The 18,294-nt window shown below is 36.4% G+C and overlaps 1 protein-coding gene across 1 annotated transcript in view; it reads left to right on the forward strand.

The window, feature by feature from the left end:
• The window catches only part of LOC150108468 (dynein axonemal heavy chain 7-like), a 990,001-nt gene that overhangs the window by 98,837 nt on the left and 872,870 nt on the right, over window positions 1-18,294 (forward strand). The window contains exon 6 of the mRNA XM_090390473.1: window positions 5,716-5,910. Within this exon, the coding sequence (XP_090246599.1) occupies window positions 5,716-5,910 (195 nt within the window). The remainder of the gene's footprint in view (window positions 1-5,715; window positions 5,911-18,294) is intronic.

Genomic DNA, 18,294 nt, shown 5'->3' on the forward strand with positions numbered 1-18,294 from the left:
TTCCTCTCTCTGTCTTCTTCCGTACAGTCTCAAGCAAAAATCTCATATCTCTCGCTGCCCGACTTACATTACCACTCAAGTCATTCGTTCCTACCATCACAATCATCTCATCCACCCTTTCACTTCTCTTAATTGCCATAGCCACCCTTTCTATTGTTCCTCCTGGCAAACACTCCTCACGCATCCTATCCTGAACACCACGGATCATTGAGTCACCATACATTATACCTCTTACCATTCCATCGCTCCTATTGTTTCCATTCTCTCCTCTTCTTTCATTCCCATACCTCTCTCTTCTACTGTTTCCATTCTCTCCTCTTCTAGCACTCCCATACATCTCTCTCATTCCCTCTCTCCTACTGTTTCCATTTTCTCCACTTCTAGCACTTCCATATCCCTCTCTCATTCTGTCTCTCCTACTACTGTTTCCATCCGCTCGTCTTCTAGCATTCCCATACCTCTCTCTCATTCCATTCTCTCCTCTTCTAGCACTTCCATATCTCTCTCTCATTCCGTCTCTCCTACTGTTTCCATCCTCTCGTCTGCTAGCATTCCCATACCCCTCTCTCATTCCCTCTCTTCTACTGTTTCCAATCTCTCCTCTTCTAGCACCCCCATACCTCTCACTCATACTCCTTAAATTCTCTCTCTCTCTCCTACTCTGATTCGCCTTGCATTCATCTCTTCCATTCTCCTAATCTTATCTTTCATACTTCTGCTCTCATTCACTAGACATTCCACCTCCTCTTTCAACTCATCTATCTCCCTCTGCAGGTCAGTCACTCTTAATCTAAATTCACTCTCCCAAACAAAACCATCTCCTAAACTTCCACAGTCACTCACACCTTCCACACTATCAACCATTATTTTCTCATTCTCTCCTATCATACTACTTGTCTTCCTACATTCATTCGCCGTTCCTGGAGCAACAAAGTCGATATCGATATATCTAATGTACTTATTTCCTCCAACTGCCTGCATTTTGCGCACATATGCTCTCCACTCTCTTTAACAAACCACATATGTAATTCCTTAGAAGCATACATGCCGCAAGTACTGCATGCCACAAAGTCCCTTATGATATTGTTAATAATTGAGTTCTTAAATGGCGGAGGACTTGGCGTTACGCCACTTGCGACTGCTGCTGAATCCACCATCATTCCTTACTGCCGAGTAGCGTAATCCTTAATAATTATTCAATTAATAAATAAGAGGGGAAAAAAGTACAAACATCAGAACATTTAAGTACTAATATAATTAAATAAAATGAAATATAACTAAATACAGTAACTTAGCTTCGTTTTGTCTTCCGCCGTTACGCGTTCGATTCTGACGGTACCAACATATATTATATCGCGACAGCAACTAACTTCCGAAAAACAACCACTCCTGTGAAGAACTTTTGTCTTTCTCCAATGAATTCTGTGTCTGGTGAAGATGGCATGTTCTGCAAGTCCAGACTTTTCAGGTTTAAAGTATTCAATATAAGATTGGTGTTCTTCTAGCCGAATAGAGGCAGATCTTCCCATTTGTCCGAAATAAGATAATCCACAAGAGCACGAAATCTGGTAGACACCTGGATAATTAAGATGTGGAAGCTTGTCCTTAGGAGAAGTGAGAAAGGTGGAGATTTTTCTGAACGGTCGAAAGGCAACAAAAATATTCAGTGGTTTTAAAACTTTTGCTATACGTTCACTGATGCCTTGTACATAAGGGATAGTAATGCGTGTTATTTCTTCTGTGTTTGAAGAGGAAGACATATTAAAACTACTCAAAGTTCTTTTAATGAAGCAATTCTTATAACCATTAGATAGAAAGGAAGAAGTTATATATTGTAGTTCTTTCTGTAAAAGATCGTCCGAAGAACAAAAGGAGTGGGCCTGATGAACCAGTGTTTTTAATAGTTCCTGCCTTTTGACTGGGATGGTGATGAGATTCTGCATGGATATAATGGCCTGTATGAGTCTTCTTTCTATAAACTGAAAAATGTAGGTTACCATCTGGTTGGCAAAGAATTAGAAGATCTAAAAAGGCTAACTGTTTATTTGATTCTACTTCTAGGGTAAACTTGATCCTAGGATGAGATGCGTTTAACTTAGTGAGAAATTGTTGAAGTTCATCAGAAGAGCCATTCCATACAGCAAAAATGTCATCGACATATCTGTACCAATGAGTAGGTCTGGGAGAAATGTTATCAAAGATATGTTGTTCAAAATGTTCCATAAAGAAATTGGAGATAGCAGGAGAAAGAGGATTACCCATTGCTGTTCCTTCAATTTGTTGATACAACTTATTTTTAAAGGAAAAATAACCAGAATTTATTACAAAATCAAATGCGTTTACAATATCTGAAGGAAATTCCTGTTGTAGTAATTCAATACTTTCCGAAAGAGGCACATTTGTAAATAAAGAAACAACATCTAAACTGATCATGATATCAGAAACGTCCAAATGAAGATTTGAAATTTTATTTTTGAAATCCAAAGTATTTTTTATATAAGTATCAGTTCTTCTAGTTGAAGAGGCGAGTAAATTTGATAAAAATTTTGAGATTTTGTAAGTGGGGCAACCTATACAATCTACGACTGGTCCTAATGGAATGCCTGGTTTATGAACTTTTGGAAGACCATACAATCTAAAAAGAATGTGCACAAATTCTTTTTCATGCCAAGCCTCCTCATCCTAATCTTTCTTACTCTGAGTTTAAAGCAATGAATTCACTGAAGAATAACAATAATTTAATTATTACGAAAGCTGATAAGGGGAAGGCTGTAATGATTCAAGATAGGAAGGAATATGAGAGAAAAATGTCTCTTTTACTTCGCGACTATTCAACTTATAGGCCTCTTACATCGGATCCTACCCGGAGTCAATTGAAGAGACTTAATTCTCTTATAGATAATGTATCTACATGGAATGAAGATCAAAAGAAAAAACTTAAAACCTTCTTCGGTTGTCCACCTAGATTGTATGGTCTTCCAAAAGTTCATTAACCAGACATTCCGTTAAGACCAGTCGTAGATTGCATAGGTTTCTCCACTTACAAAATCTCAAAATTTTTATCAAATTTACTCGCCTCTTGAACTAGAAGAACTGATACTTATATAAAAAATACTTTGGATTTCAAAAATAAAATTTCAGATCTTCATTTGGACGTTTCTGATATCATGATCAGTTTAGATGTTGTTTCTTTATTTACAAATGTGCCTCTTTTGGAACGTATTGAATTACTACAACAGGAATTTCCTTCAGACATTGTAAACGTATTTGATTTTGTAATAAATTCTGGTTATTTTTCCTTTAAAAATAAGTTGTATCAACAAATTGAAGGAACAGCAATGGGTAATCCTCTTTCTCCTGCTATCTCCAATTTCTTTATGGAACATTTTGAACAACGTATCTTTGACAACATTTCTCCCAGACCTACTCATTGGTACAGATATGTCGATGACATTTTTGCTGTATGGAATGGCTCTTCTGATGAACTTCAACAATTTCTCACTAAGTTAAACGCATTTCATCCTAGGATCAAGTTTACCCTAGAAGTAGAATCAAATAAACAGTTAGCCTTTTTAGATCTTCTAATTCTTTGCCAAATAGATGGTAACCTACATTTCTCAGTTTATAGAAAGAAGACTCATACAGGCCATTATATCCATGCGGAATCTCATCACCATCCCAGTCAAAAGGCAGGAACTATTAAAAACACTGGTTCATCGGGCCCACTCCTTTTGTTCTTCGGACGATCTTTTACAGAAAGAACTACAATATATAACTTCTTCCTTTCTATCTAATGGTTATAAGAATTGCTTCATTAAAAGAACTTTGAGTAGTTTTAATATGTCTTCCTCTTCAAACACAGAAGAAATAACATGCATTACTATCCCTTATGTACAAGGTATCAGTGAACGTATAGCAAAAGTTTTAAAACCACTGAATATTTTTGTTGCCTTTCGACCGTTCAGAAAAATCTCCACCTTTCTCACTTCTCCTAAGGACAAGCTTCCACATCTTAATTATCCAGGTGTCTACCAGATTTCGTGCTCTTGTGGATTATCTTATTTCGGACAAATGGGAAGATCTGCCTCTATTCGGCTAGAAGAACACCAATCTTATATTGAATACTTTAAACCTGAAAAGTCTGGACTTGCAGAACATGACATCTTCACCAGACACAGAATTCATTGGAGAAAGACAAAAGTTCTTCACAAAAGTCAGTTTCTCATGGAACGCCTTTATAAAGAAACATGTGAAACTCTACTTCATTCTCCTAACTTAAACAGATCCGACGGCTTACATCTATCCCCTTTATGGGAGATAGTACTTTACAAATCAGCTCATCTTTCCTAACTTTTTATTGTATTGATTTTTTTATTTTATTTTATTTTATTTTTATTATTTTTTTATTTTTTATTTTATTTTATTTTATTTTTTTATTTTATTATTTTTTTATTTTTTTTTTAAGGAACGTTATTGACCTTTTTAGTTATTTTACATCAGCTACTTAGGTGGCGCTTTTTGTAATTGTCAGTTATTGTTTAATTTGAGCTTAATGTACTGAAGATGCCTGTGACACACAGGCAAAAATTATACTATTAAATAATCTTGGTACGTGAGTTTTTTCCGTTATTAATTTTGTATCGATATGTCTACTCACGGTATACCTCTTTTAAAACTTATTACTTTTTCATTTTTTTACCATACTTGTCACTTTTCTTGCCTATAGTTTATATTCTTCATGCATCTGTTCACTGCAGGCTCTCTTGTACTTTCTCTATAACAATTTCATTTGTAACAGTACTTGCTTGATTTTACCATTCATCCATCTCACTCTATTTATTCACTTACTTGTTGGTTGTTAAGTTATGCATTGCTTGTGTTAAGAGGCCTTTATTTTGGAGGCTTTAACTGCAGAGAAATGGATTAGAAAGAGTAAAGATCACATTAGGAAGGAAATGGAATTTGTTCACATACTAAGAGATAATTACTTGAAACAGCATGTGATGGAGAGGACTCAAGGTTTGAGAGTGTTGGATCTAGTTGTAGGATCAGAAAATTGTTCATAACCAAGGTGGCCACATTGTCTTCCACTGGGAAGAGTAATCATGCAGTCTATAATACAAGTATTTAATTTTAAGTACTCCTCCTATATCATAGACTCACCGTAATATTTTTCGCCCTACTCTCCTTCTTATTGTCATATTCCTGTTTCTCACATCATAGCTTTTGTTTCTGTCTTTCTATTTTTAGTTCTATTAATCATTTGAACTTTTTGCAATCATTTGATCTCACACTTTATCCATGAAGAAAATAGAACTTATATAATGTTTTATGGTAGAAATATTAGTAAACTATATATATCCTGAAAAAAAATCAACATTGATAACCTTTATTTTTCAAGTTGAATAGTTTGGTAGTAAACACTTATAAACATAAAAAAAAATTATATTTTTATGAACTTATCCATTGATTAAAGTAATTCAGAAATATGTTTCTACAAATAGAAATGAAAAAAAATATGTTCTAAATTTTGTCTTAGTATTCTCTCTACCATGTGCTGCCTAACACATTTGTCACTTAAGAAATACAGAAATTAATTTCTCTTATTGCTTTATGCTATTGCCTTTGTCCAATTTATTTTGTTATAGTTAACATTTCCAATTTTCATTTAGACAGTCTGATATTTATTTGAAATACAAAATTATTTTATTTCAGTCATGGGAGAATCAACTAAAGTTAACACAAGATACAATTGATGAATGGTTAAAAGTACAAAGCCAGTGGCTATATCTAGAACCAATATTTTCATCTCCAGATATAATGCAACAAATGCCAGAAGAAGGTAGACTGTTTAAACAGGTGGACCATACTTGGAAAGAGATAATGAAAACTGCTGTTTCTGCTTCACGTGTAAGATTATTAAAAAAATTTTTTTTGATCATACCTTATATTATACTTTAAGTGGAATAATGCACTTTTGTTATTATTATCATCATATTACAACTCAGATCCACTGTGCTTGTTGTTGATGGTATGTTGATGGTTTAATCCTTTCTAATATGATTACAAGTATCTGATTTAACAAAAGTTTTCTTTATTTACACATGTTGTAATTCTCTTGAAAATCTTTTACATTACTGATAATGAATATGTTCAATGTACATAAATTTTGTACTTTAATAGAAACAGAGAAATTTGGAGGTAGGGGAGAAGAGCCTGGGTGGACGGAAAGCATACAGAGAGTAGATGATTAAAGCAGTAGTGAATATATGTATAGTTTTGGAAATGGAACTGATTGGGATGTAAGTGAGATAGTTGAGACTGATAGATATGTGAGGTAAGCAGAGATAAAGGTGATTGTGCAAAGGTGGGGAAATCACAACCAATAAGTCGCTTGGGTAGAACTGGTTATAGACCTAAAAGTGAACTTCTGTGTTTATTTACAAATGCTAGGAGTATCAGAAATAAGGGAGATGAAATTGTTTCACTGATTGAGTTTATTCACCCCAAAATCACTGGAATAAGTGAAACATGATTGAATGAAGATGATATCATAAGGGGAATAGAAATGGAAGGGTACAGTGATCTTTGCGAGAAATGAAAGGACAAGAAGGGGGGGGGGAGAGTGCTGCTAATGAAAGCAGGTGAATTATGTCCACATAAGGTAGACATGAAAGCAGGAAATAATGGCAGTGATTTTGAGGAGGCATTGTGGTGTTAGGTAGAGGTTGAGAGGAAGAGATATTCAGTTGGATTTTGCTGTAGGCCAGGGAAGTGATAAAGAAATGTATAAGCAACTTGGGTTAGTGAACAAGGGAAGGGTGATTATTATGGGTGATTTTAATTATGGCATTATAGATTGGAATGAAGAGATAGCATTTTGGAATAAGGAAAATCGATTTCTTGAGTTCTTGAGAGAAAACTATCTCAGGCAGTATGCAAAGGAGGGCATGCAAGGATCTAGAGTTTTTAGTTCTGATCATTTCATCAGAGCATGTGGTTGTGAGTGGGGGGGGGTTCACATTTCCTTCCAGTTGGTGAAAGAGTGATCACAAAGTGATCACCTAGGTTGTGGCTAGGCATAATGAAGCCTTCTGTGAGGAAAGGAAATATGTGGATGTACAAGACTGGTGATTATGACAAGCTTGGGAAACAGCTTGGAGCTATAGCAGGGAATGAGGAATTGAGCAGTAAGGAAATAAGTGCTGCTTCAGAACTGACAAAGAAATATATAACAGAATCAATGTGTGAATGTATTACAAAGGTCAAAAGGCTAAATAAGATTGGTGTAAAATGAGTGAATAAGGGGATTAAGTATGAAAACTGGAAGTAAAAGGCACTTTGGAGGCAGCACAAGATGAATAATTGTAATAATCAAATCAAATACACAAAGGTTATAAAGAGGACAGGAGATGACAGTTGGTAAGGACAACCAAAGTGCATTATGAGGAGAAATTAGCAAATCAGGTCAAGAAAAATCCTAATGAGTTTTTTTTTATATGTGGTATGACTATAATAATAATAATTATTATTATTATTATTATTATTATGGAAGACCTCCAGGAGTCAAGGAATCATCGAGAGAGTCCACATACTACTTGTACCAGCTGTCATACCTGTTCTTGAATTCATTCACACTACTTGCACACATAACATCCAATGGCAATCCATTCCAATTTTTTTGAATAATGGAATACTATTATTTTTTCAATGGAATACCATTATTTGTTTTAATAGAATACCAATAATGGAATACCATTATTTGTTTTCAATAGTTATTAACAAGGAGAATGCAAGACTGGATATCAGGAGGTTGTTGAGAAGGATAAAAGATGATAGCATAACAGGAAAGGTAGTTAGTGTGTTTTCCAGGTATATCAGTGATGAGATGTGGCAAAGAGAGAGAGAGAGCAAGGATTCTGAATTATATGGTAAAAAAAGTATGATGCAAAAGGGATGCAGTTTGTTAATGTGCAGAGTGAGATTGAAAGAAGAGTTGAACTCTATAAGAGTTCTGGACCGCATTTGAAGGACTTTGGCATAAGTCATTTTGAGAGAGAGAGAGAGTACTATTAGAAGGGAGTGTAGAGAATGGATCTGAGCAAGTAAAAACAAAGCAATGTAGAATAGCAGAAGAGTAAGGAGAGAAGGACTGAAGTGGTGCATATTAATTGAAAAGTGGGTAACAAGGGTGTAAGGAAGACAACAAATGGGTAAGACAAACAGTAAAATGGGATGACTCAGGATGGAATGGGGAACATAGCATGAGAAAAGTCAGCATTCAATGAGAAAATAAAAATGTAAGTAGACAAGATGGAAATGTAATTGCCTGGGATGTAGGAGGAAAGGTATGATTTGAAAAGGTACCAGGATGGAAAATGATGGAGAAGAATAGCTCCTGGAAGGCATGGACGACCAGCATGTAAATAAATGGTACCAGTGAAGCTTGTTATAGATTCAGAAATCAGCTCTTATGTCTGTATACTAATGTTAGAAGTATCAGAAACAAGGGAAATAAAATCTTTTCATGAGATCGTTCATCCAAAAATTGTTGGAATAAGTAAGATGTAGTTGGATAACAATGACATCCTGACAGGAATAGAGATGGAAGAGTATGATGTTTTTCGTGAAGGTAGAAAGACTAAAAAAAAGTGATGGGGATGCTACTGATAATAGAAAAGGAGCTATGTCCATACAAAGTAGATATGCAAAAGGGCAATAGTTACAGTGGTTTTAAGTCAGTATGGTGAGATAGAGATGAAGAGGTGATCATTATTGAAATTTTAAATATGGCAATATAGATCGGGATGATGAGATAGCAACTGGAAGTAAAGAAAATTAATGTCTCAAGTTTTTGAGAGATAATGACCTTAGAGCATGTAACAGAGGGCACATGATGATTGCAGGTCTTGGATTTTATCATCTCATCAGAGGATATCATTATAAATAAGGTGTTAAATCTCCATGTAGATGGTGACAGTTACCATATAGTGATTACTTGGGGTGGTTACCAGCCATGTTAGGACTTCGGTGAGGAAAGGGTACGTAGAACTACAAGGCTGGTGGAAGCTCAGGAGACAGCTTGCGGGTGTAGCATGGAATGAAGAATGGGCAGAAAAGGTGATTAGTGCTGCTTTTGTGCTATTCAAGAACTATCTAGTAGAAACAAAGTCTGAATATATTCCAAGGGCTCAGAGGAGGTTAAATAACATTGGTGTGAAATGAATTAATGAAGAGATTAAACATATAGCAGACAAAGAAGACATTATGGAGGTAACATAAGATGAATGATAATAATCAATTCATGAGAATTACAAAGAAGAAAGATGATTACTTGGTGAGGGAAACAAAAGTGCAGTATGATCAGCAGCTAAAGCAAACGAAGCTGAAAAAAAAAAGAAAAGAAAAAAAAACGGCTGTAGTACTTGATTTATCATGACATTTTGAAGAAATGTGCCAGGAAATTTACATTTGCCTTAGCATATTCCCTTAGTATATTTGGAGCCTGGGTCAGGTTCCAAAGGGCTAGAAGGAAAGGCAAGATTGTACTGCTTTAAAGGTGAGGGAACTGAAGTACCAAATTATAGGCCAATCTGTTGTTCGTACTAACCTCTCCAACACTTTAAACGCAACATGTCAGATGTTGCGTTTAACGTGTTGGAGAGGTTAGTATGAACTAACATACAGAATTGGGTTGACAACAATGGTATTATCTTTGATGGATAGCACAGATTTGCTAAAGGGAAGTCATCTTTTACTAATCTGCTTACTTATTACAATAAAGTGACAGCTGCATTAGACAAACAAGATAGAACACATTAATATACTCAGATTTTGCAAAAGTTTTTGTAGATTACCACATTAAAAATTGATAGTAAAACTGGAGTACATGGGATTGGATATTGTTCATTGGATTACAGATAGGCTATCTGTTAGATATCAGCAAGTTGCATATGGGGGAAGCAATATCCCAGAAGAGGAAAGTCAACAATGTTGTGCATCAACGATCTGTTTTAGGTGGTCCATTGCTGTTAATCCTTTATATTAATGATATTGGGCAAAATCTGAATGGAAATATTCAGTTGTTTGCAGATGATGGAAAATTGGAAAGAACTGTAAGGAGTAGAGCAGATGTTGTGGCCTTGCAACAAGACTTGAATACACTGAATGGGCATGTGTGTGTGGAGGATGCCAGTTCAATGTTGTAAAATGTAAGATTTTTGGATGGGATAAAGAATTTCCTCTTGATTTAGATATATTGTTGGAAGTGGAAGAAATAAGGGATCTTAGGGTGAGGGTGGATAAGGATCTAAAATTTTGAGGACAACGCAATGAATTCTGGCAATGTTACAGAGGACACTGGTTTATAGAAATATGGGGATTCTGGTTCCATTGTATAAGGCATTGATTAGGCCAATATGGCCTATTGTGCACATTTTTGGTCACTTGGTTTTGGAAAGGATCCAGGGACAGTTGGCTATGGTAGTCTTTGGTCTCTATAATGTTGAGTATGAAGTAAGGTTGAGAAGTTGTAATTTACAAGGTCTAGTAGATGGGAGGAAGAGGGGGTGATATGATGGCCATGTACAAATTGGTAAGGAGTTGTTATAGGATCAATGTTGAAGAGGCTTTTCATAAAATGGTAGGAGATTGCAGCAAGAGGTATTCCTAGAAGCTGTATAAGGAGGGTGTAAGCATGGGACTGAGAAGCTGGTTTATTGCATAGAGAGTTGCAAATTACTGGAATACATTGCTTGAGAGTCTGGTGTCTGCAGATAATTTTAATGTGTTTAAGGCACAGTATGATGAGCTGTATATATGACAAATGGACCTCCCTAGATAATAATAATAATAATTAAAAGAAACACAAAAATGTAGGAAACTGACATAAAAAAACTTTTTTAACATAAAATTTTTGTTTAAGTGTTATAGGCAGCAATAGGAACCAAGAAGGGTAGAGAAGATGTTGTGGCTTTACAAGAAGACTTGAATAAATTGAGTGATTGGGCACGGGAATGGGGATTTGAGTTCTGTGTTGCAAAATGTAAGGTTTTAAAATTTGGGAAACAAAGATGGGAATTTGGAATTTGGAATTTATTCTTGGTGGGGGAATATATTGTCAGACTTAGAGGAAATAAGAGATCTGGGGGGTGATAGTGGATAAGGATCTGAAATTTAGGGGACACATTACCAAAATTGTGAAGACAACACAAAGGCTTCTGGGAATGATGTGGAGGACACTGACTTGTAGAAGTAGTGTAGGTAGATTCTTGTTCCATTGTATAAGGCTTTGATTAGGCCACAAACATGGACTATTGTGCCCAGATTTGGTCACCTGGTTTTCAGAAGGACGAAGAGATGTTGGAAAGGGTCCAAAGGCGACTGACTAAGGTAGTTTCTAACCTCTGGAATGTCGAATAGGAGGAAAGATTGGAGGAAAGACACTGCAAATCTTACAATTTGCAGTGTCTGGTGGACAGGAGGAAGAGGGGAGATATGATAGAGACCTACAAGTTAGTGTTTGTTATAGGATCATTGTTGGAGAGGTTCTACAGAAAACAGTGGAAGATCAGGGGAGACCCAGAAGTCATCCCTGGAAATTGTATAAAGAGGGTGAGAGTAGGGGAGTGAGAGGCAGGTTTTTTCATGCAGAGTTGTGAATGATTGGAATGCCTTGCCTGAGAGTGTGGTGTCTGCAGAGAATTTGAGTGTGCTTAAAGTATAGTATGATGAGCTATGTGTATGATAAAAAGACGTCCCAGATGAGTCTTTGACTCCATGAGTTCTTGGGTAATAATAATAATAATAATAATAATAATAATAATAATAATAATAATACAGGATCACTGAATGGCAATTAAACAATAATGGAGAATTCTGAAAAGTGCCACATCAGTAGCTAATGTAAGATAACTAGTTCAATAATTTCCTAACATAAAATATATATATATATATATACAAAATAAAGTTAGGAAAGATTAGCCGATTTAAAAAGTACTATATCTGAAAAGGAGATAGACATTGACCATCAGATCTGATTAAGTTACAACAATGAAGTAAAGTTTAACACATTTCTTTATAAAGATGTTTTCACACATTTCTTTATAAAGAAGTCCCTTCCACGAGGAAATGACTTTTTCAAAGGACTCTTGTTTTGCTCAAATAAATTATGTTTAGTGTCGATAGCTCAACTCCTCATTTCATGCTTTAGCATAGAATGAGGATTTGAGTGGTAAGGAAATAAATATTGCTTGTGAACTGTCAAAGAAATACATAACATCATTAATTTGTGAATGTATTCCGAAAGTCAAAAGCTGAATAAGGTAGGTGTAAAATAGTGTAAAATCAGTGACTGGTGCAGGGGGGACATAGTCATGGCCTTCAGTGAGCAGATCAGAGTGTTTTATCTTCAGTGTGAAATCAGAAGCTCAAGTGTCGAGAATGAAATGAGAGGACTTAATAGTGAGCAAGCAGGAGGTACATGAGGAGTTAAATAAACTTGATGTCGTTAAGGCAATAGGACTTGATGACATACCACTACAAGTCATAACGGAATATTCCAAGAAGTTTGCACCATCCTTGGCTATCTGTTTAACAGTAGTCTTGCAACAGCACAAGTCTCAGATTGATGGAAGGAAGGCAAAAAAAAAAAAAGATAAGAGAGCTTGGAATGGTGGTGGACAAAGATCTGAGGTTCAGAGGTCAGATTGTACAAGTTGTCAAGACATTGCATCAGATTATGGCAATGATGCCGAGGACCTTAACTTGTCAAAATAAAGAGTTTCTAGTTCCCCTGTATAAGGTCTTCATCCGGCTTCATGTGGATTATTTTTGTGGACAGATTTGGTTCACTGGTTTACATGGTGATGAGGATATGTTGGTAAGGATCCAGAGAAGACTGACTAAGGTCCTGGTCTTTGGGATGTGGGATGAGGACAGATTGATGTGCAGTTTGCAAAATCATGTGAATTGGAAGAAGAGAGGGGGATATGATTGAGACATTTAAGTTAGTAAAGGATTGTTACCAGGTTAATGTGGACAACTGTATGAAGCCTTCTGTGTAGAAAGGATATATGTGGGTCTACAAGGCTGATGATTACGAAAAGCTCAGGACACAGCTTGCAGCTATATCATGAAATGGAGAGTTGTGTGGAAAGGTGATCAATGCTGCTTAGGTACTATTTTAGAATTATATGACATAAGCAATGTCTAAATGTATTCCAAGTTTCAGAAGGTTAAATAAAGTAGGTATGAAATAGATGAATGAAGAGGTTCAATATGTAATCTAGAGGAAGAAGGCATTATGTAGATAGCATAAGATAAATGGTAGTATTCAGTTCCATGAGAAATACAAAGAACAGGCATGGAAGGTTGCAGTCTTGGTAAGAATTGCAAAAGTGCAATATGAGTAGCACTTAGCTAATGAAGCCAATAAAAAAAAAAATCCCAGGGATTTCTTTTGATATGTAGCTAGTAGAAGAAGGAAAGAATGATAATGGTCAGTGAAAATACTAGAAGGATAACTATTATGGAAGATATAATTGAGATATTAAACAAGCAGTTCATAAAGATGTTTCATCCTTGTGAATGTGACTTCATACAGAGCATGAATATAGTGGAAAGAGACAAAGAGAGAAGATACTAATTGTGACTGACAAGAAGATATTTGGGGTATTAAGTAAACTTGATGTTAATAAGGCGGTTGGATTTGATGATGTAATTACCACATTTCCAAGGCATGTGCCAAGAAGTTCACATCTGCCTTTGCATACTTGTTTAATACGTCTTACTTTGGGCCAAGTTCCAAAAAATAGAAGAATAAGAATGTTCCACAGTAAGAATCATATTAAACAAGTATGCCAAGGCATACTTGTTTAATATGAATAAGGACAATAACAAGACTCAAACTTCAAATTATGGGCAAGTCTGTGTCTAGAGTTGTAGTTAGTGTTGGAGAGGTTAGTTAGGGCAACGATCCAGAATTGGATTGATGACATTAGCATTCTCCTTGGTGGACAACATGGATTTGCTAAAATTTATGGGACACATTGTTTAAATTGTAAAGATAGCACAATAGATTCTGGCAATTATATGGAAGATCATGTTTAGTAATCTATTTACTTATTACAATAAGGTGACGAGTGCATTGGACAAGGGTGATGCATAAACAGTTGCATACATACATTTTTCCAAAAGCTTTTGATAGATTGCTGCATTACAAATTAGTAATTTGCACAGATGAAGTTCGATAATAGATTCGTGTTTTGGACTGTACGCTGGTTGTCTGATAGGTATCTGCAAGTTGTGTATGGAGGAGCAATACCCAGGAAGAAGAAAGCCATCCATTAGTTATGTATCCCTAGCGCATGTTTTGGGGCAATTACTGTTTGGCTTGTATGAATGAGACTTTTTTTTTTCTTTACAGATGATGTAAGATTGGGAGGAACTTTGAGAAGTTGAGGATAGTCTGGCTTTAAAAGAGGACCCAAATACACTGACTAGATGGGAAAGTAAGTGAGAATGCCAGTACAATGTTGCAAAATAAAAGGTTTTAAAAATTGGAAAACAGAGATGGGATATAGAGTGTACAGTTGGTCTACAATATCATAGAAGAGATGAAGGAATTAAGTGATATGGAAGTGATAGTGGATATGGACCTAAAATTTATGGGGTACATTGCTAATATTGTTGAGGATAGCATAATGGATTTGCTATTATGTGGATGACATCAACATAGAAGTAAGAATATTATTGCTTCATTGTAATCAGCCTTATTTAGGATACATATGAATTATTATATACACTTTTTTTCACCTCACTTTCAAAAGGATGAATAGATATTGGAAAGGATACAGAGGTGACTGACTATGAAACTTGTTGAAAGTTTATTTTTCACTTGGTTAGACTATAATAAATTTAGTTTAATCCATTATCCAAGTGTGTGTGCAAACAAAAAGTTTGCACCTGAAAGTATCTTCAGGACTGGGGTAAAGTGGTACAACACCGGGCAACTCCTTGCAACGGTGGAGCAATCTACCAACACTCCTATCTCAGTATTTCCCATAATGCAAAACACATCTCCTTTGGATATGTATAATGTTATGCATTAAGGGAAGGGCCACTACCCAGACTAGTTTCGACCTTTATTGAGGTCTCCGCAAGGAGATGTGTTTTGCATTATGGGAGATACTGAGATAGATGTGTTGGTAACTTGCTCCACCTTTGCAAGGAGTTGCCTGGTGTTGTACCACTTTTCCCCAGTTCTGAAGATACTTTCAGGTGCAAACTTTATTTGCACACACTTGGATTAAGGATTAAACTAAATTTATTATAGTCTAACCAAATGAAAAACAAACTTTCAACATCTTTCTCTAAATCCAGAATAATTTAATACAAAGGTGGCACACCGGTTGGCAACTCCTATAGGTAAAGATGACCTGCCATTGCTTCTGCCTTGTATCTCCACCTCTGGGCCTGGTTCCCACTGAAGAGACCTCAATAAAGGTCGAAACTAGTCTGGGTAGTTACATGTGTAGAGGCTTAAGTGCTGTGAGGACGTCATGTTGGAGGCTTAATAGATTTTTTATAACACTCAAAAAGAATTAAAATAGAATTTAATACTTCCTATATTTCGGCCTAGTCACTAGGACATCTACGGGGATTACAAAAACAATTAATGTAACATATACACAAATAACAAACAATACTAAGCCCAACCACGTGGGTGACACTAAAGTCCTATCTAGGTAGAGCGCCCTCTAAGGGCAGTAGTAGGTGGCCTGGAATGTAAGGTGGGAACTCTGGTGATGAGTGTTTCCCAAATCTTCGGAAGCTTAATGCAACCATATTTATTGAGATTTGGTTGGTTTTTGAGAGCTGCTGCTGCTTCTAAGAAAAGTCTCTCTTTCTTGAATTTGCTGTGGTGGAGCATGGTGGTTTTCTTCCATGATACCCTGTGGGTGGTGTCCAAAACATGGTCAGCCAAGCCTGAATGGCCATAGTTGTGTTTGAAGATGTAAGACTTGTGTTCCTCTAGACGGATGGATGCTGATCTGCCTGTCTGTCCAAAGTACGCCAGCTTACAGGAACAGGGTACTTTGTAAACTCTAGTCAGAGAGAGAGGAGGGAGCTGATCTTTCGTAGAACGGATAAGGGTAGCCAGTTTGCGGTGGGGCTTATATGCTGTGTGTAGATTGTACTGTTTTAGTATCTTGGCTATTTTTTCGGATGTGCCACGGATGTAGGGTATGGTGATGACATTTTTAAATTCTTGTTGACGAGAAGGACGGGGAATGGCGGAGGAGTTGATTATTTTTTTGATACTGTGATCGCTGTAGCCATTGGAGAGGCAAGTGCTGTGTATGTGGTTAAGCTCAGTAGTGAGGGCGGTTCCACTGGAACAAAGATTGTGGGCTCTCTTGGTAAGAGTTTTAATAATGCCATATTGTTGAGAGGGGTGGTGGTGGGAGAGTTTGTGAATGTATCTGCCTGTGTGTGTGGGTTTTCTGTATACGGTGAAGGTAAGTGTATCATTAGGCAGGCGTGTGACTAAGGTGTCTAGGAAGGGTAAACAATTGTTCTTTTCCTTTTCCATAGTGAACTGGATTCTTGGATGTAGACTATTGAGATGACTGAGGAAGGAGTCTAACGTGTCTGGGCCATGAGGCCAAATAGAGAACACATCATCTACATATCTTAGCCAGATAGAAGGTTTGAGTGGGGCTGAGTCTATGGCTCGTTTTTCGAAATCTTCCATATAGAAATTGGCAAGGGGGGTGAGAGGGGGGGGGGAACCAATGGCAGTTCCCTCTGTCTGCTTATAGATTTTTTTGTTCCAAGAGAAATACCCAGAGTTAATGGCAAAGGAAAAGAGATCTAAGATGTCAGAGGGAAAAACGTTTTCTAAGAGAGATAAGGTGTCAATTAAGGGAATATTGGTAAACAAAGAGGAGATATCAAAGCTTACCAATATGTCTGTCTTCTTCAAGGTTAAATTTTCTGTGAGGGCTTTAAAGTGGGTTGAGTTTTTTATATAGGAAGGGGACCTTCCGGTGAGGGGGATCAGAGAGTTGGCCAGCTGTTTAGATAGTCTATAGCAAGGTGCATTGGTAGCATCTACTATAGGCCTGAGTGGGGAATTGGGTTTGTGGATTTTTGGTAAACCGTATATTCGGGGGGGGACGGGAGCGGAAACGTTTAAGTTTTTTCGTGACATCAGGGAGCCAGGAAGATACTTCTTATCACGAAAAAACTTAAACCTTTCCGCTCCCGTCCCCCCCGAATAGATAACAAATTTTAGAACAGGTGAATTCATTTAAACTACCTAGGATGCATGATCACATATGAAAATGAAAAAGATATAAACGTAAAAATTGCAAAATATTTAAAAATAACAGGTGTAATTAACTCAATATTTAAACCAAACCTAGTTCAAAAACAAACCAGACTAAAAGTATACAATACATTAGCCCCTATCGGTCTTAATGTATGGAAGCGAAATCTGGACAATAAAACAAAAAGACAAACAAAGATTAACAACAGCAGAAATGAAGTTTATGAGAAAAACTGCAAAGTATACCCTATTTGATCACAAAAGAAATGAAGAAATTATGAAAGAATTAAACCAAGAACCAGTAATAGAAAAAAATTAAAAAATATAAACATAAATGGATGGAACACGTTCAAAGAATGAAAACAGAAAGATTACCAAAACAAGCCTTAAAGTACAAGCCATTAGGAAAAAGAAAACTAGGATGTCCTCTTAAACGATTCGACGATGACTTCTAAGGCTGGAACAAGCCATGCTAGGCCTAAATCCTTGATATGCATGATGATGATGATGAATTTTTAGCCAAAGATGATCAGAAAGAACAGATTGTAAGTTGGAAACTGTCTAATGTATATTAGACTCTAATGTATATTATATTAGATACCAGGTAGAAGCAATGGCGAGGTCATCCGCCATTGCTTCTGCCTGGTATCTCCACTTCTGAGCCTGGCTCCCACTGAAAAGACCTCAATAAAGATCAAAACTAGTCTGGGTAGTGGCCCCTTAATGCATAACATTATACATATCCGCAAGGAGATGTGTTTTGCATTATGGGAGATACTGAGATAGGAGTGATGTTAGCTTGGTCCACCTTTGCTACGAGTTGCCCAGTGTTGTTTTTTCAAGATATTTTCAGGTGCAAACTTTGTTTGCTCACACTTGGATAAAGGATTAAACTAAATTTATTATAGTCTAAACAAGTGAAAAATAAACTTTGAACATCTTTCTCTAAATACAGAGTAATT

Source organism: Typopeltis vanoorti, chromosome 3 (genome assembly GCF_054136105.1).
Source record: "Typopeltis vanoorti isolate ZY-2024b chromosome 3, IOZ_Tvanoo_1.0, whole genome shotgun sequence".
In the NCBI taxonomy this organism is placed as follows: Eukaryota; Metazoa; Arthropoda; class Arachnida; order Uropygi; family Thelyphonidae; genus Typopeltis; species Typopeltis vanoorti.